This window comes from Gallus gallus, chromosome 6, assembly GCF_016699485.2.
Source record: "Gallus gallus isolate bGalGal1 chromosome 6, bGalGal1.mat.broiler.GRCg7b, whole genome shotgun sequence".
NCBI lineage: Eukaryota > Metazoa > Chordata > Aves > Galliformes > Phasianidae > Gallus > Gallus gallus.
Genome location: NC_052537.1, coordinates 17859576 through 17877684, shown reverse-complemented (window position 1 = coordinate 17877684; position 18109 = coordinate 17859576). Strand labels below are relative to the sequence as shown.

The following is an 18109-nucleotide window of genomic DNA, read 5'->3' as shown; positions in this document are numbered from 1 at the left end:
ATCCCCCTGCACTAAGTGGTGCTGCGTCTGCAAGGTGTGAGGAATTTTTCTTCATAAGCCTTGATGTGTTCAAGAGAAGGCTGGGCTCATCTCTGCAGTGAGCCTGACAGGGGCTTTAACAGCCTCAGAGCACCGGGACAAATAGCTTCTGGTCCCTTAACCCTGCACAGCTTTGCAAGGCAAGGCCTGGCACTGTTGTTCCCATCGTGAGGGCTTTAGGCAGTCTTTCAGGCTGAAATCCTCTCTGTGGTGGCTGGGCAGAGCGGAAATCCAGGGGCTGGATCAGATTGGCCTAATGCTACAGCAGCTTAAGCGGTCTGTTTTACCAGAGATTATGGTTTCACTTACACAGAGCGCCTGAAAAATGCCATGGTTTAGGAAGGATTATAGCTGAAAATTCCATGCTTTAAAAGAGAAATAAAGCAGGGGAGGGACTAGGAAACCCAGTGTGCCCAGGGGCTGTGCAAACAGGATTAACCTCTGCCCACAGCACCTTTTGCTTCTGCCCACCCACATTTCCCGCGTCCATCTTCTCCCCAACAGCTCCCTACACCTGCCGTCTCCTGCACAGCACAGAGAGCAGCAAGGAGCCTGGAAAATGCCCAGAACCAAGGTCTCCCCAGTTTATTTTGGTAGATCTGTACACTCTCTTGCTATCTGATGACAGTAGAGTCAGAAGAGAAATGGCTCTGGGGGTTCTCCATCTACTGACTGGGCACTGGCTTACAAGGACTCACCCGCAGGACTGTAGGACAGTATCCAGTAATAAAAAGCAGCACCTGGAAGCTGATGTGCTGCTCACTCTGATGACACTAATTAACTGCATAATAGTCACCACAGACTCCAGCTTCTGTTCATCACACCCCTAAGAAAAGTTCCTTGTCCAACAGAACTTCCAATGGCAGAAAGGGAGAAGAAACAACAGTCCCCACTGAGCATACCAGAGGCTTCCCATGAACAATCTGAACAAATGGGAACTGCACATCTTTTGGCCAGAACTGATCCTTCCCAGTCAACTGACCCATGACCATATGTCTTTGCTGCAAAGGAGTCTCACAGCTCATGGATCTTTGCTTGCCATCCAGGCTAGAGGCACTTGGAGGAGAACACAGATGGAAAATTATCATTTTTGCTAGGTAACAAACCTTTGGAAACAAATGCCTCAGGATAAACAGCATTCACAGACAGAAACTGCCCAGCCCTTAATTGTTTAGGTGAGCACTGCAGCCTCACAATAACGTGCCTAGAGTCAGTTAAAGCCAGTTCTACTTTAATGAGGCCAGATTTATGATCTAATTATATGTCTCGTTTGTATCTATGTATAAATCAAAACCACCACAACTAACTTATATACCATTGGCAACACATGCCATCATGGCAGAGAGATGGCTTTTATTAATTGGCTTTGTTTACCTGAGGGTGGTTGGCTTGCGAGAAGATTTGGACTATACGTGAGCATGTCATTCATGCTTCTCTTTCAGGTGTTTAAATAAAGGACTCCATTGCTGCTGACCCAACAGTGCAGTACCATGCTTTAGGTCACAGAGTTCTACAATTCCCAGACCTGTTACCTGGGATCTCAGTTAGGAGCAGCTTCAAAGCTCTATCTATTGTGCTTGTGCAAATCTGCACATCAGAAATGGAGGTCCAATGCAAACAGCATTGAAAATGAGACCTTGTATAAGTTTCCCACATTTTCTCTCTTCCATTCTGTCTGTTCATCTGCCAATCTGTCTGGCAACACTGTACTTTGGGAACTACCAGAGACAGTACTGAGTGCATGCCACTGTAAAAAAGATCAATTGCTTATTTATCTGTTTATTTACCTATTTAATGGCACAGTTCAGTTTTTCATTTTAACCACTGCAAACTTCAGCTGCACCTCTTTTGTCAAAGCTTTTAAGGAGCTTGACTTGACAAGCTTTGGCCATTACACCGAGCATCCCCTTTTAACAGATGCTCATAACCATGCTGCTCTCCTGGGGAAGATTACCTTGGGTTTGAAGAGACAAAGGGGTATAATTCCCTGGGCCAAACTGTGTGAGCATAGCATCGTCATGTGAGCAAGAGAAAGCAGCAGGAAAGGGAGCACAGAAGCTTCAGAGCATTCTTCTCCTTCCCAACCCTACGCTTCTTCCTGTCCTCCCTCTCCTGCATGTTCCCTCCCACACTTCCCTGCATCCCATTCCTCCCATCCGCCACCGCACTCCATTTTCTTGTACCCTGCTGCCCTGCAGAGGCATCACTGCAGTCAGAGCCTAGCCCCCGGGTGCATTTACTGCTGTTGTCTCAGCACTGGCTCCTCTGATCTACTCCTAACCTTTTTTATTTTTATTTTTGTTTTTAAATTAATTTCCCTGTAGATTTTAACCACTTCATTTTCATTTACCCATTTTGTTCTTCCTCTCCTCCCTTCCCACCCTCCTCTTCCTCCCCCTGTTCCCTTTGTCTGTCTGTGTCCATCCCTTACCCTACCACAGAAAACCTCTCCTCTCCCCTCAGTATAAAGCAAGAGCCTCATGGAGCCTCTCTCACCCCTTTCACCCCCACCACGCCGGTCGGCTCTGGGCAGGCTGAGCTTCAGCCCTTCCACATGACCCTTTCAGACGATGCGTCCACGCCTTGCTACAGTGCCTTCCTTCATCATGGTGCCCACTTTGGGCAGTCCAGCAGCCAGCCTCTGATAGCAGGTAACCGGCCTTGGCCACAAACTCAGCGGGGATGCTGCAGGCAAGGGGGTCAGTTTCACCTGACGGGGAGACCAGTAAATGCTGCAAGCTCTTTGAGTGCAAGTGGGAAGCAGAGCAACGGTGTTCTGGTTCTGTGTATGCAGCATGTGTTCTTAGCTCCATGGAGAGTCACAGGGAGATTTCATGCCTGTCCTTCATTTTTGCAGAATAAAATGGGAAAAAAAAGCTGTAACAGCATAGAAGTGACGGGGTGTCCCACCTGGATGGGTTTGGGGCTTCGTACGGAAATATTTGTACAGCAAAATCCTGCATTGTCTCCATAACCATAATGCCCCTGTGTACAGTGGGCCCAGCAAGGCTTCTGTGCGCTAGCCTAAGGTAGACGATTGAAGCTTGACTAAGTTAGCGAGCCCTGAGACTGCTAGCATGGTTGTTCAGCACGGCTTGTGAAAGCCACCAAGTGAGAGCAGTATGTTGTCAGTAGGTGAGCAGTGCCCCAGCTACACCGTGAGCTGCACTGAGGCAGCTGCTTCACTGGCACCTTCACGTGATAGACCAGGCAGTCAAGATAAAAGGCATGGTCTGAATGTCATGACCAGAAAGGGCTGGTCAGAGACTCTGAAGTCGTATAGCCAAGCACATACAGAGCTGTGGTGGTGGCCTTCAAGGGAAGGACAGAAGTAGGTGGCAAAAATGGAGCACTTAGGACCAGCAGGCTGCAGGGCAGGAAGGAGAGCGGAGTTTAAGGTAGGTACAAGGGGAGTTCCTGTGTGAGATGACTGAAGTGTCGTTGCAGAAGCTCAGAGGTGGCTTGGGTGAAATAGTGGCAGTCTTTTTAGGTGATGACTGATAGTGTTGTCACTCCACTGCCAAAGAACATAATTTGGACAGGTTCTTCAGAGCGCAGACCACAGTTCCACAGTGTTCTAGAAACATATCTTACCTCTGCCTCTTTCATATTCCTATCATTTTTTTCTCTTTTGACCTAACATCCTGCCTTTGTCTTCTTAGATGATATTTGCATTTCCAAACCTCTCTGTAGGACAGTAGCAAGCAACTACAGAAAATAATTTTGTATTCATAACACTGTCCAAATCTTACTGCAGCCAGTAAGAGCCCCTAAGCTCCAGCTATTCCTTTAAGCCAGGGTTTATACTGACAGATTCTCTGCAACACTTTGCTTCAATGGGGATGCTGTTATGTATGATCACCCTCTAAGCTAGAAGGCACTGTGTTTCAGGAGAGGAACTTGCCTTAGGGCCTGTATGGAGAATTAGACTTGGAAGAAAGTGTTCAAAAGCTCAAAGAACAGCAGGGTGATGAAGATGCTGTTCTCACTCAGAAGGCTCTAGGAGAAAGAAGGGTGACTAGAACTGGAAGCATGCTATAAAGCAGGACAAATGCTAGTTTTGCCATAACCCTCCAGTACAAGAATGTAATAATCTTGTTTACCTGGTAGTAATGAGAGAAAGCAATGGAAGGGGGTTGCTTCTATGTAGCAGTACTTAAGAGTCCCTCTGTAGGACTCTCACTCACGTTAGTGATACTGTACTTGTTTGTTATCTTCAAGACTGAGATTTTGACAGATGATCACTTCCCAGCAAATCTTCCACACTGCATTTTGAATATCAGCCTCTGTAAGCTCACATCTGAATAAAAACACAGGGGCGTATGCGCACAGATCGGGTAGCAGAGTGACTGTGTACGTATTCCCACTTCAATGGAAGTGTCAGAATGAATTAATTATGCCTGTTACTATATAATGTTCTCTCTAACTTTTCAGTGACACTGTTTTCCCACTCATCACCTGCCATTACGTCTCAGACTAGTGAATAAAGAAAATCAAAAATACATGAATTTGAAGCACAAAACTTTCTTCCCTTAAAAGAATGTGAGGAAAAAAGAACTACATCTAGTAGGTGTTAGTCATAACTGCTTAATGTGCAACTACAAATCACTAAAGCAACAGTGGTGAAAAAAGAGTAGAAGAGCGTAGAATATAAATCCTCAAAGCATTATATATTTATTTTTATCAATACTGGGGAGTGGCTGGAAAATGGCTCGATCTCTGTCCAGCCGTTCTGTGACCATTATCTCAGACAAAGTGAGCTAGGAATGTAAGCTGTGGCTCAGGAATCTCTTCAGGGAGAAAGAACTTACTTTTCTTTTTTCTTGAGCAAATCAGCTCGGCAATCTTTAGTCAAGATCTACAAAAGCAATGACACTGCTTTAGCCCACCTAATTCCGGAGAAATTTCCTCCCCCAGGGGTAATTCTCCAAGTTGATTTTGTTTTCACTCTGCCGTGTAACTGTTACTTATTTCTGACACCTCCAACAACATCCATGCTTGTTCCAGGGCCTGCTTATCAGTTACTGTTCTGCCCTAGTCAAGCTAAAGCGATTCTTATTCTTCCAACCACACATCCCAGCACAATTCCAGCGATTCCAGTGGTGTCAGTGGGACATCTTTAAACTGCCACACTTCCAAAGGTAAATCAGACTCCAGCTCTCTAAGAATAGACAGTACGGGCATCACTTCAGAAAGGAGCAACAAATAGCACAAACTTCTTGGTGAGCTACAGCTCACCTGGGGAGCATAGGGAACATGAAATGCTTTGGATGGCTGGAACAGGCTGAGATCTCAGTACACAGTGCTGGAGGTTGAGCTGTAAATCTCCCAGCAGCTGCAGGGTAAAGATTATCTTAATTTATTTAGCCCTTTTTTTTTCTTCTTCGTCGTCTTTTTTTTTTTTTTTTCTTTTTGGTTTTGGCTTGAAACACCCAGCAGCTTCTGAGATGATTTCAGCTCATTTAAATGCAATAAGCACTAACAGCAAAATGCCCTTCTGGCTGGCCCATTTTCAGGCTAACCAGTCCAAATGAGGAAATGCCTCTGGCATCAACCAAGAAGCCTCCAGCTGCACTTCCTAAGAGATGAAAAATAAACTGCAATCATCCACTTGGCCCACACCCCTTTCTACATCATTGGTGGGGAGAAGATACCAAGACTTGGAGAACTATTAACAAAAACTTGTATCTGTGATAAAAATGAAGCGAGCCTCAAATTAATTTGCACAATTCCATTATTGTATATTACACCAGCACCTGGAAGGTGTCCAACAAGTGTTGATCTCACGATAAGCACTGTGCAAATGTACTGGGAATGTGCCCTTGCACCAAAGAGTTTGCAGCATAAAAAGAAGCACAGACAGGTGAAGTGACTTGCCTAAAAGCATCAGCAGGTGAACGGCAAGAGGTGGGAGCAGAGACAGGCGCAGAAAACACTTGGATCACTTTCTAGTGCCTTACACATTGATCATGTCCTTAGGCAACATCACCACATTTTTGGAACTGCATCGACTGCTTATAGAAGGGACCTCAGCTACTCCAGCAATTAATGTGCTGCCATTCTCCGTTAAGCTTAGGGCCATTTTGATTTAGCTAAAACAGATCCAACATTTCTAACGGGCTAAAAAAACTGACAGTGAAAACAAATTCTTTTGAGCCTCACAGTGCTAAGTTTTAATATTCATCCTCATAGCCTGAGATCACAAGTCCCACAGTCTTCCGCCAAAATTTTCAGTGGAAGGTTAGCATATACGTGTCGCAGGCCACACAGCATTTGCCCAACAAACTGCTAGTCAAATGATGGTGGGACAAAAAGTGATATCAAATCAATATTAAATGATCCTATCCTTTCTGATCCCCTGTTCCAATTCTTACCTTTTTCAGGTCGTGATATGGCAAGCACCACCTTGCCTGGCTACCCACCCCATGTTCCCCCAACTGGACAAGGCAGCTACCCAACCTCAACTCTGGCAGGAATGGTTCCTGGTAAGTCCAGGATTTGATAATGGTGCACATGTGTTTGAACAGTATACCAGCTTTCACCGTTGGCTTTGTTATTGCTTTGCTGCCATTGAAGTCTATTCTTTTCACAAGGAATATGTCAGGTGCCTATAACCAAAGCAGCTCACCACCCATTCTGCAATGTATGTCTTTCACCTGGTAACTGATTCACTGCTGCTATGGGCAACTAGCTATCTATAACCTGTGCCAATTAATTGGTAATTAATTAACCTTAGTATTCATTAACTAATGTAATTATTTTTCAATGATCCGTGCAGATTATTATGTACTGCTCGTGGCTTGGGATATTCAGCTATTCACTAACTTAGGGTAACAACTTACATCTGTCTAAAGGCAGGGCTTCAAACTGCAAACCGTCAATGGTAATCTAAGACCTGCAGTTTTTGGAGACCTACTATCCACATCCTGAACTAGCTAAGAACTCAGTAATGATTAACAGCATTTCAGGAGAAACTAACTATCCACTTTCAACAGCCAGCAACTTACCCACTTCCCATTTATATGACAGTGCCTCCAGCTCAAGAAACTATCTACCTAATCCTACATTGCAAGGCAAATTCTTCCTTTGCCACCCAAATCCTTGGAAGAAATACACTCTTTTGGCAAATGTCTTGAGTAATACTGCCCAGGGTATGGGGAGCTCAGGGGATCATTTACCCTTGAAAAATCGAGAAGGTTATTCCCACAGTCTCTACTCCCCAGTTCTCAGATGACAGCTAGCCCAAGTAGATAAATGAAGAGACGGGATTTTCATTTCTCAGCCACAGTAGCTCAGGACTCAAGACTTCATCTGCCAATGATTTCTGCTTATGGGAGCTGCAATAGCTAATGAGCAGGTAGAGTCTGTTCTGCAACCTCTGCTACCAGAGGAATGACTCAGACAGCAACTGTGAAGTGTAGCAGCAGAAAGCTGATAATAGAAAGCTTTTAGATCACTGCAAAATGATTTCCAGGGTTTGTGAGTCTAATTTAACCCTCATCCAAACCTTGAAACAGCCAGCTAAACAAGCACACGCTGCAGAGCACAGTTAATCAGTGAAAATATTACCAATAGGGAATGTTGTAGGTCAGCCTTAACACCTTTAAATGACAAATCACTGCTTATATGTCACAAAGTACTGATTAATACCTGCGGTCACATTCCACAGCTAGCAAGATACCTACTGCATATGATCCTAAGGCATATAAAAAACTCTTGGACTATGCTGTGACCTCCAGATCAGGCAAAGATAGCAAATGGGTACCCTCTGTAACCCCCCTTCAGTCCCTCAGTATAGATGATTGCTGAATTTTTGGGGTGCTGCAGCAAAACTCAGGGCATCCCCTTCTACACTGAGAGCTTTTCAGAGAGATGGTTTCAACTCCACTTGGCTCTGGAGTCAGAGGAGCACTATGATGATATAAATCAATTTTAAAAAGCAGTCAGTAACAGTAATCAGATTCAGTTTACAACATACATGTCAGTTATAGTTCATAGGTCACGCCATACAGAAGTGATTGGTAGCACTAAAACAGATGACTCTTTGAATACTTATTTCTAAACCACAGGCTCTTCTCAACTTTTAACACACAGGATCTCATGTTCAGTGTCCGCTATGTAATTTTAACACCCTCAGTACAAGGGTGATACTGACACCTAAACCAGGACAAAGATTTTGAGACTGCTAATCACAGGGATCATTTATCCAAGAACAGGAGATTTGTTGCAGAGGCTAATTAGCGTAAGGCAAGAGTGTCTCTAAAAACACACAGGTACTGAAATGAAAGAAAACAAACACCCCAAAACTAGGAAGAGAACAACAAAGAAGAAGGTTGAGTTATACTCCAAAGAGATTATTATTCAAGTCCAACAGACATCTTTACGTTAGAAGTGATGCCCAGATTCAGTCATGGAATGTTTTCCTGTGGCCTGCTCAGGCATCCTGCACTAGTTACTGCATCTTTCTACATAGCACCCAGTCCTGGCTGTGCTGGTCTGGTCCCACTGGTCAGCCCTAGCCTGGCAGCCCTTCTGTTCCTGTCTTCTTATGTGATGGGAGCCAACAAGCTGCAGATAAAGAGGCTTCCTGGGGAGGAACATAAGATCAGCTTTAATGGGTCACACTGCAGGTCTCTTCAGCCAGTGCTCTCTGATAGAGGCCAAAAGTGAATCCTGGGAAGAGTGTAAGGGTAAAGCAAGCCAGTATCAACACTTTCTCGAAAGATCTCTCTCCCTCCAATGAGTTGCAGCTCAGAGACTTTCTAAGGCACTTAGTATCTTCCCCTTTAATATTAAACACTCTGGACAGAATTCCCCTCCACAGTCTTAAGCAGTGCCTCCTGAACCAATATAAGCCTTTAATGTCTGTAGCAGCCTATGGCAAAAAGTTCTGTAGCTTAACTGAGTGTTGTGTGAAAACTACCTCCCTCATTTGTTCTGAACATGCCACCTGCTAGGCTCACTTCATGCCTCATAGTTTCTGTATTAGAAGACGGAACGTACCAAGATTTAAATACAGATACCAAGAAATACTGTTAGTAAAGGTTCCCAGAGTGCAGACTACACAGAATATGGGCCTCATGAGATCTATCCTCTGTACTTGCTGCAAAGCATCCATGCTGAAAAGGGAAAACAAAGCAGCACGTCACTAGCGGTTTGCTATGCGCCTATGGGCCAAAAAGACCAAGAGCCAGTGCCTTATGTATATCAGAAATATGAAGCAAGGGGTTATCCTTAAGAAACATACTGATAGGAAAACAAACATCATTGTCCAGGTACAAGCGAACGTGAGAAAGCAGCTCTATTTTCCCTGTATAAAGGCTCTAAGCTAAAAGCAGAACCTGGCCAGAAAGCAGAATTTCCTACTCATGCAAAATTCTGATTTTTTGACATTTGTTTTCATCTTGCATTGGAATGAGGAGTCAGAATCTTGAAATTGTTCAATTTGCAAACATCAGAATGAAACATTTCAATAATGACAACATGTTCTAGATGTCAGGACATATTAAAATAATAGAAGAGTTGAAAGGAAATTAAATGAGATGAGAAAGGCAAAATGAAACAAAACAAGAAAGTTGAAACATAATACTTTGCTTCAATTTGCAATCATTCAGAACTTTTCCTTCTAAAACTCCACTGAGCTGACAAGCTCATGCAAAGCATTTCTATTTCCATGAGACAGCATTTTCCAGTGGAAAGCAGTTACTGAGAAGACTGACCAGTGCCAACCATAGCTTTCCTGTTCTACCCATGACAGCCCTTCACTATAGTTCTCCTCACGTAGCCTAGAGAAGAGCTTGTCTCCATTAGCTGTACATCCATGCAACATGGTCAGTCACGCATGCCAGTATCTTGGAGGTCTATGCACATGATGTGGCAAGATACACATCCTGCATTTGCAGTTGCCCACAGTTTCAGGCTACTGGATGGACATGGATGGAAATGAGCAGCCCCTGCGTGCACACCTGAAAAAGCACGGGTTAGTCACTCAGAGAAGGATGAAATCTGTGCATCTGAGAAGTGCTTCCTGCAAAGGTAACAGAGCACTTTGATCCCTGGCTCACTTCTTCCACTTTCCCAGAAAGGCCATCAAGTTTCTGCAAACAGTTTTGGTGAAGTGAGCATTCTCTGAAAGGAACTGCAGTTTACATAGAGCAGCACAGAGCCTGCAGAGGGCTGGTGATGGCAGCGGCAGGGAGTCGTTAAACAGAATCCAATGTTGATGAGGAAATTACACTTGTTTCATTAGTGATCGGGGAAGGCGATAGCTCAGTTCCTCTTGGTCACAGTTGAGCTCAAAAGCTCATTATCCTGCTGCATGCATGCTTTCACTCCTCGTCAATAAACACTGTTTCCAGTGGCTGCCCTCTCTCCTCCCTGGCTCTCCATAGCCGGGGCTCTTTCTCCTCTACTTAACCCATGCTTTAGGAATGCTATAAACAGTTTAGGGTGACAACTAGGAAGAAGGTGAGACAGAAACCTTGAAACATCAGAACTTCTCGATGTGGAGAAGTTAACTCTATGTGAAGCATTTCAAAACAGTAATTCTCATCTGCGTTGTTTGTTTTTTTTCCTTCCTGGGGGGGTCAAATTCATCCAACTATATCCCACAGGCGATTAGCGGTAGAGGTAAACCTGGACTGCGCATTGCTTTTTGCCTTTGTGGTGACTAAGATGCCCTGGAGTAGGATACAATAGGCTTCACCTATTCCTTCCCAGCTACCTGTTGGGATTTTCAGTGCAGAATGTTTCTAGATACAGAAACATGCTGAGTTATTGTCACTAAAACAATGTTTATTAAGGTCTGTCATATGAAATACATTTTTATGCTGAAACTGAAAACTACCATAAAGGAGCTTTGGATGGTAATTGGTTTTGAAACATACACATGCTACTTTGCTTATTGTTCTGAGCACCTTTAAAGGACCCAGCGGGACAGATCCTCCTCGAGTTTAAATCACTGCAAATATACCAGCTTCAACAGACTTCACTTCTACCGTCTGAGAATACACGTTTTTTGCTTTAACTCTCCTGTGAAGGGAGATTTGCAGAGATTACACTATAATTAATTGACATTTCTTCGGTAATTGCAACACAGGCATCCAGTGCATCTTGCACTGCCTCCTTTTCCTGTTCCATGGCATCTAGCAGGGTCCCCAGCTGCTCTCCCAACACTTCTTTGTTCTCCACACACCCTTTGGAGCAGACCAGAAGCTATATCATGCTGTTCACTCATTGCCTTTTGAGTACATAATGCCTTTCAGATGTCACCCATTGCCTATTGGTACTGCATCAAATTGAGTCAGATAATGACTTTTTTTTCCTTAACAGAATCATAGGGTTTTTTTGTTTGTTTAAGTTTTGGGAAATTTATTTATTTTGAAAGCAATACCATACCTACTCAGTTCCCAAACATAATTCCCCTAGCCCTGCACAGACATCTATAAAACAAAGAGATCCAGCTCCTTATGCACAGTAAAATATTTAAGAAGACTACAACATTCAAATCTTGGCTCAGAGTCTTATTAGATCACAGAGTTCACAACTAGTGTGGTTTGGGCCTTAATTGCCAAATGTGAAGAGGGATCCATAGCCCAGCTTGTCTTCCAGATTCAAGATAGCACCCAACATAACGACCATCTGAAATTTCTTTTCTGGAACTGGAATACACAAAGTTTTCTCTGTAACTCACTGATTAATCATAAGTGTGGGTCTCTGAATCACTTTTATGACTAACATCATCAAAGAACAAGAAAGAAAGAGTGATTCACATGTTTTCTATTTTGTTTTATATTTAATCCTACCCTTCTCTCAAAACAGCTCCAATAACGATCTCAAACAATATGCTTCCGTACCCTCAGTACCCCAAAGACAAAACTTAGCCATACATACTGACAGCAACAGCCCTGCTAGGTCTGAGGACTTTATTGAGAGACTTGTGTACCTTAAAGTTCCCATGCCATTTCTTGACACAGATTCTACTTAAAAGAAAGCTGATAGATGTAGAAAAAGCTTGCATATGCAATCATGCTGCAACCTGAGAATCAGAAATCAGAAGGCAAAGAAAAATAAACCAGTTTGTTTATTATTTGTATTTTTGAAATGTATTGTTTTAAACTGATTTCTTCATTCTGAGGTCAATCTCTTGATTTTTAATTGTACAGATAAGTAACACTGCATACAGAGTGCACAAAGCCTATGGTGACCTGAAGGGCACGGCCCCAGCTGGGCAAGGAAGCTACAAACACTAGTTTTCCTGATGGTATATGGATTCAACACAAACACAGGCTTGACGAAACAGCAGACATAAATCTTCATTCATAACTGTATTTCACAACTTCCTTGATTTCTTGCAGGGAGCGAATTCTCAGGAAACCCCTACAGCCACCCTCAGTACACAACCTACAATGAGGCCTGGCGGTTCAGCAACCCTGCATTACTAAGTGAGTACCTCTTTCCCACCGCACCCCCAGCTTCGCGCTCCTTCTGTTTGTCTCTTTGTTTTCTTTTCTTTGTTTGTTTGTTTCTGAAAAGGGCTTTCAAGTATTTGGCCAGACAAAGGGAGTTTTTCCTCACTCTCTAGTCCAGTGTCTAGATGGGTATATAGATCTCACGCATCGGTTCTGAAGCCAGTTCTTTCACGAGATCGCTCAGAATTGCAGCTCAGCTCTGTCCTCTTGGGCTACATCCACAGTTTAACCCAGATCAGATCAGAAACTAAATTCAAGTTCTGCTACTCTCTCCAGATGCAATTAGCATCCATTCAAGGTCCAATCAAAAACCCAGATGAGCTTTTACTCCTCTCCCAAACTAACCCCAGAGGCCTCTCCTGGAGACCTGGAAATCCAGGTGGAACACTGTCTAGAATGGGATACAGCCTTCAGCACTGCATCTATAATTGCCAGTAGAGTTTCCTTGCAGGAATATATCCACCTGTAGTGAGTCTAATACAACCAGAAAAGTCAGGCTTTTTGCAGAGGGAAAAAAATTTCTCATCATATCTTCTAACACAACAACTCTTCGCAAGAAAACAGGAAGATATTTATTATATGTAAAATAAATCATCTGTGATTATTAACTACATATTTACAGAGGTTTAACAACTGGATAATAGATGCACATTTTATTCCAGTGTTGTTAAACCTCAGTAAGTGCAATCTTAATAATCAATCACTATTTAACATACATTCAATAACTGTCTAGAGAGCTTTCATCCCACGTGTGATGAAAATCGCAAGTATTAAGCAAAGTAATTTTGTTCTCTTTCCCCTCCTGCCTTTAAAACTAGCCCACCATACCTTACCAGACACACTCAGCACATGCTGAGCACCTCCCTGGTGCCCTCAACCAAGCATGGGGTGTTTCTGTTCAGCGCTTGATGCTTCCCTCTTAGCTCCTCACGATGGTCAGATGGACCAAGAGCACCTTCCCACATAGGGTCTTCACACCCAGGGGCCTTGGTAACCTCTCTTCACTGAAGCATGGCCTTGGCCAGCCTCCACTGGCTGCCTCCCACGGACCCCTGCGCTACAGCCAAGTCCCCAAGGTTCTTTCTTTTGCTCCCTTTCCTTTTCCTCGTTTCCTTTTATTTTGTTTTTAGTTCTCCTTCGTTTCTTTTCTTTGTTTTATTTTTTATTTTTTTTTTTTACTGTTTGTCCTTTCAACCAGTCCATTCTTCTCCTGTGTTAACTTTCAGGTTCCCCTTATTATTATAGTGCCACATCCCGGGGCTCCGCACCTCCCACTGCTGCCGCTGCCTATGACCGCCACTAGCTACCATGGAAACCACATGAAACTGCAGGGTGACAGCTTAGGCCTCCATATTGTACCTGTCTGACCCATCCCTCCGCCCCTGGGAAGGTGAAGAGAGCCTCGCCGTGCCTCCCCGCAGCACACCTCCCTCTCCACCGCTCCGAGCGCTCACCATGCCAGACTGAGAACCCCGTTCTCCCTGCATCCCCCTGCACCCTGAGGCACCTCAGGAGCCCTCCACAGCACCTCGGCACAGCTCGACCTCCTGCACTCCCAAGACTCGAGGGGAACTGGCAGCCATTGCCTTGCAGGACCCCATTCTCCTGGGAGCGGTATGGGCAGGGGGAAGTAGGGAGACAGCTGCTCACAAAACACTGATCCCCAAAGATACGCTTCTCTGTGGTGAACTCTTCAGAATGCGTAACCTGTGACCATCGTCCTGTTTCCCAGGACAGAAGGAACAGCCTGGCTAGAGCAGAGATGGTGGCACTAAGCCCTGCCCATCTGGCAAACAAGAGAAGGACCAAGTGACTTTCTGTTACTCCCCACGCACCTCATCCCACCCCCCGGCATGGCTCCTGGCGCTGGCTGCGCCCTGCGCGGTGCCCTCGAGGCCAGAGCTGGGCTGAACCTCACTCACACCCACAACTTCTGTGACACACAATCAGCTCAGACAGGAGGATGGAGCAACAATTACAAACCAACCGACGAAATGAAGAAATATATAAATAGATATATAAATATAACTGTGTTTTTATGCTTTGTCATGAAGGTCTGTAAAAAGGAAAAAAAAAAAAAAAAAAGAACAAATCCCCAATTTTCTAAAAAACCCAAGCAAACAAAAACAACAACAAAAACAAAATAATAATTAAAAAACCCTACAAAAATAAAACTCCAAGTCTCACCCCTCCCCGCCACCCGAATGGCAGACCAGTTCCTCTGACACTTGACGCTCCTCTTTCACTCTCGGGTTTTGTTTCCTTCCTGTTTTGCACTACAATGGGATGGTGGTATTGGAGAGGATTGGATGCCAGCTCCACCCCTGTCACCTCCTCCTCCTCCCCCTTCCCCAAATCCTGTCTCTGGGGAGCAGTGTGGACAAGACACATCTGACAAAGTTACCAAACACATCAGTCGACAAAAAGCTCTCTGAGTCAACAAATGTTTTCCATGTCACTGGTTGGCAAACAAAGAAAACAAGCCCAGCTGCACTCTAACTGCGCTTTGTGGTGGAAAGGAAAGTGTGGGGCTTCACATGGGCCCATCTGATTGCCCTCCGGACAGCTGAGACTGAGATGGACAAATTCAGGATTGGCTGGGATTATTGCTTGGTTCCCTAGCCCTTAGGCTCTTCTCCTTTAACCCTAATTCCCATACCCATGCCTACGTCCGTTCACCCGCATCCCAACTTTCACAGTTTTACATATGTCCAGTACCCATTCTCCAGATCCCTGTAGCCTGGTGACAACAGCCTCATTATCTGTATCCAACACCTAATTTCCCAACCACTGCAGTCTTGCAATATGGGCCCCTCTTCAATTTCCAGTCCATCTGCTCATGTGCCCGATAATTTATGGGCCTACATTCAAATCCATATGCCCACGTCCTTCCAGCCAGTCCCAACATGCAACTCATCTTTTCATTTTCAGCCCTATATCATGCACCCTAATATTTACCCCTTATCCCAAATGCTCACCTGATGATTCTCTAGGGATTTTCTGCTCTTTTTGGCTCCCAAGTGACTAGCAAACACTGTTCTGCAAAAGGCTAACTGTCAATAGAAATGCTTATTACTCCTGTATTGTCAGCAAACTCATAAACTGTTCCTTGCACTGACACTTCTTAAAAATACTCAAAGAAAACATGAAGGCAGCTATAGCCTGTCCCCAGGGCATCAAGTCTGCCAAAGCAGATCCTTGTTGTTTTAGAGAGATTTCTGATAAAACGAATAGGCTACTGTCCATGGACAAAGACAGGATTGAGAATCAAAACCCCAAAGGGCATAAAAGCAAATGGTATAGTCCGTATAGCCAACGTTATGTATGAAATCCAAAGTTCCCAACCACTGAGATGTGGCTGTGGACTCAGCCTTCTGTTTTCAAGTTTAACTTGTATGTATGAAAGCCACCATCACTAAACAGCTGTGTTGATCCCGAAGGCCCCTTTCACCTAACACTTGTAGCCCTTGCATGGCTCTAGCTGATTATAGGTCTGTGTCTTCTTTAACGGAATGCCCAAATGAAAAGGGTATGGGGGGGAGGGGGGTGTTTACATAGAAGATAAAGAGCTACAATCTGTTCCTGTACAGAATAAAGTCAAAGAGGTTACTTCTGATCTACTATTTAAAGTGTTATTCTGCACACCTAACCTCTGAGTAACCTGCTGCAAATAGAAGAGTTGTTTCACTGTCACTGAGACCACAATTTGGCCCATTATCTCATTTTATTCTACATGAGAAGCAAAAATCTGAGTAATGTCTAAAAATGTACCACTCCTTGTTTTCCTTCATAGACACCAGACAGATGCTGGACCTTATTCCATAGTTTCCCTTTTAGTCCATCAGTACAGCCCTTGCCCTACCTGTGCTCAGGGCCACAGGCAGTACACATCCCAGTACCGGCCACTAGAACTTCCTGAGGAGGCTCAAGAAAAGGAAATGGTTACACCTCACGTTTAGCAACCTGCAGCCCAGGGCCCACCTTAACTGAAGCTAGCAGCTCAGAAATGCTCTTTTTCATAAAGGTGTTTCACCAAATGTGAGACGTGAGATAGGTCACGAAAGCTGGATTTGGTTGGCTCACTCATGGCTGGCTTGATCTGACCCTCAGAGGGACAAATTCACCATTGGTATAACTCCACCGATAAAAAAGGACTTCCACCAGGCGTTGAGTTGGTCTGGAAAGTACCTAAGTGCAAGTAGTTTGATCAGGAAAGCAGAATTATGCAAAGGACTGGGCAGTCTAATCCTCTTCCACCACCATCTGTAGACCCCCATGCGAATGTACTGAATTACATTTGCCAAAGAGTTTCTTGTGTTGATTGTTTTGATTTACAGTCGGTGGATGCATTGTAAAGCAGTATTATAGCTAAAGTCTAGTAGCTGACACAGGGATTTATGTGGTGATATTATGCGGAAGAAAACCATCAATATTCATATAGATTCCATTAGACTGGACTATGCAGGAAACGCAAAAATTTACCAATTATTTAATATTATGTTATTTGCAAAAACAATTGCTGCTTTGTAGGAAGATAATGTGTGTAATGTGAAGGCAATTCCTCTTGTATATAAGTTCATTTCCATCTTCATCATGGTAGTTATTAAAACAGCCTCGTCTCATCCTGTAGATAAGGAACACTCTGTCTGTACTGTGCAAGTCTTGTTGTGCTCACTGAAAACAAAACACTGTGTTCAATAAAGCACAGCACAAATGCAGAACCTGAGGGAACAGCCAAACCTTGGAAGGACCCCTTCCCCAGCTGGCCAACAGTTGCTTTATTATAAATGGATTCTTTTTCATTGTTATTTTAAAAGTTTTACAGGGAAAAAAAAAGAAAAAAGAAAAGAAAGAAAAGAAAAAAAAGAAAAGAAAAAAAATTGGAGGAAAGAAATTGCTATGCAAAACCAGTGAAGTCTACAACTCACATCTCTCTCCTCCATTCTGCTGTCTCTTCCCTTTCTCTCATTTCTTTCTCATACTCTAATCCACTTCTCTCTCTCTGTCTTTTACTGTTTTTCATTCCCAGGGCACTTTTCTATCCAGATCAGTACTACTGGTATGGGAGTAGGTATCTGGGAGTTCAGACTCCCCAGTTCTCCACCTGGCTCCAGAGAACCTTTGTCAAGTCCAATTTCTCCCCTATGCCTCAACTCCAATCTTCTGTAAAATAGGGATAACAGTAGTTCCTAGTCCACAGAGGTATGGTACAGCTGAATTAATTAGCACCAGCTCAGCACTTTAAGATCCCAGAAAGAAAATTCTACCGAAGTACTAAGTATTATTCTGAATAATAATGAACATTTCCATTACATTTCTCTCTTTTTATTTTTCTCACAAATAGCTATTCATTTCTTTGTTCTTCTTCTTTATCTCTCCCTTCATTTCTTTCACATCATTCTTAGCTCTTCTGCTATGGTTGCTTTATCTAATGGACCAAGCAGAAATGCCGTGCAACTGCATCTTCTCCTGTAACAGTTTTGGTTGGGTTTGTTTGTTTGTTTTTTTTTGAGGGGGAGGAATCTTGTGAGTTCTCAAATGCCATACGTCGCTGGGAGAACAGGGACCACACTATTAAAAACTGGGCAGCACTTTTGAGT

The 18109-nt window shown here is 43.8% G+C and overlaps 1 protein-coding gene and 1 long non-coding RNA gene across 36 annotated transcripts in view; one reads left to right on the top strand and one right to left on the bottom strand.

Annotated features, from left to right (window-relative positions):
- The window catches only part of PAX2 (paired box 2), a 92706-nt gene extending 75463 nt beyond the window's left edge, over nucleotides 1-17243 (top strand). For 10 of the 31 annotated variants that reach the window (XM_025151472.3, XM_025151471.3, XM_040702268.2 and 7 more), the window contains 4 exons: nucleotides 2481-2690; nucleotides 6423-6524; nucleotides 12396-12482; nucleotides 13755-17230. In XM_025151472.3, coding sequence (XP_025007240.1) covers nucleotides 2481-2690; nucleotides 6423-6524; nucleotides 12396-12482; nucleotides 13755-13876 — 521 coding nt within the window. In that variant the 3' untranslated portion in view covers nucleotides 13877-17230. Of the gene's footprint in view, nucleotides 1-2480; nucleotides 2691-6422; nucleotides 6525-12395; nucleotides 12483-13735 lie in introns of those variants that run through there. The other 21 variants (XM_025151477.3, XM_015288366.4, XM_015288368.4 and 18 more) reach the window with 10 other exon arrangements.
- Nucleotides 1-18109, bottom strand: part of LOC101749795 — a 326633-nt gene that overhangs the window by 207415 nt on the left and 101109 nt on the right. The window lies entirely within an intron of this gene.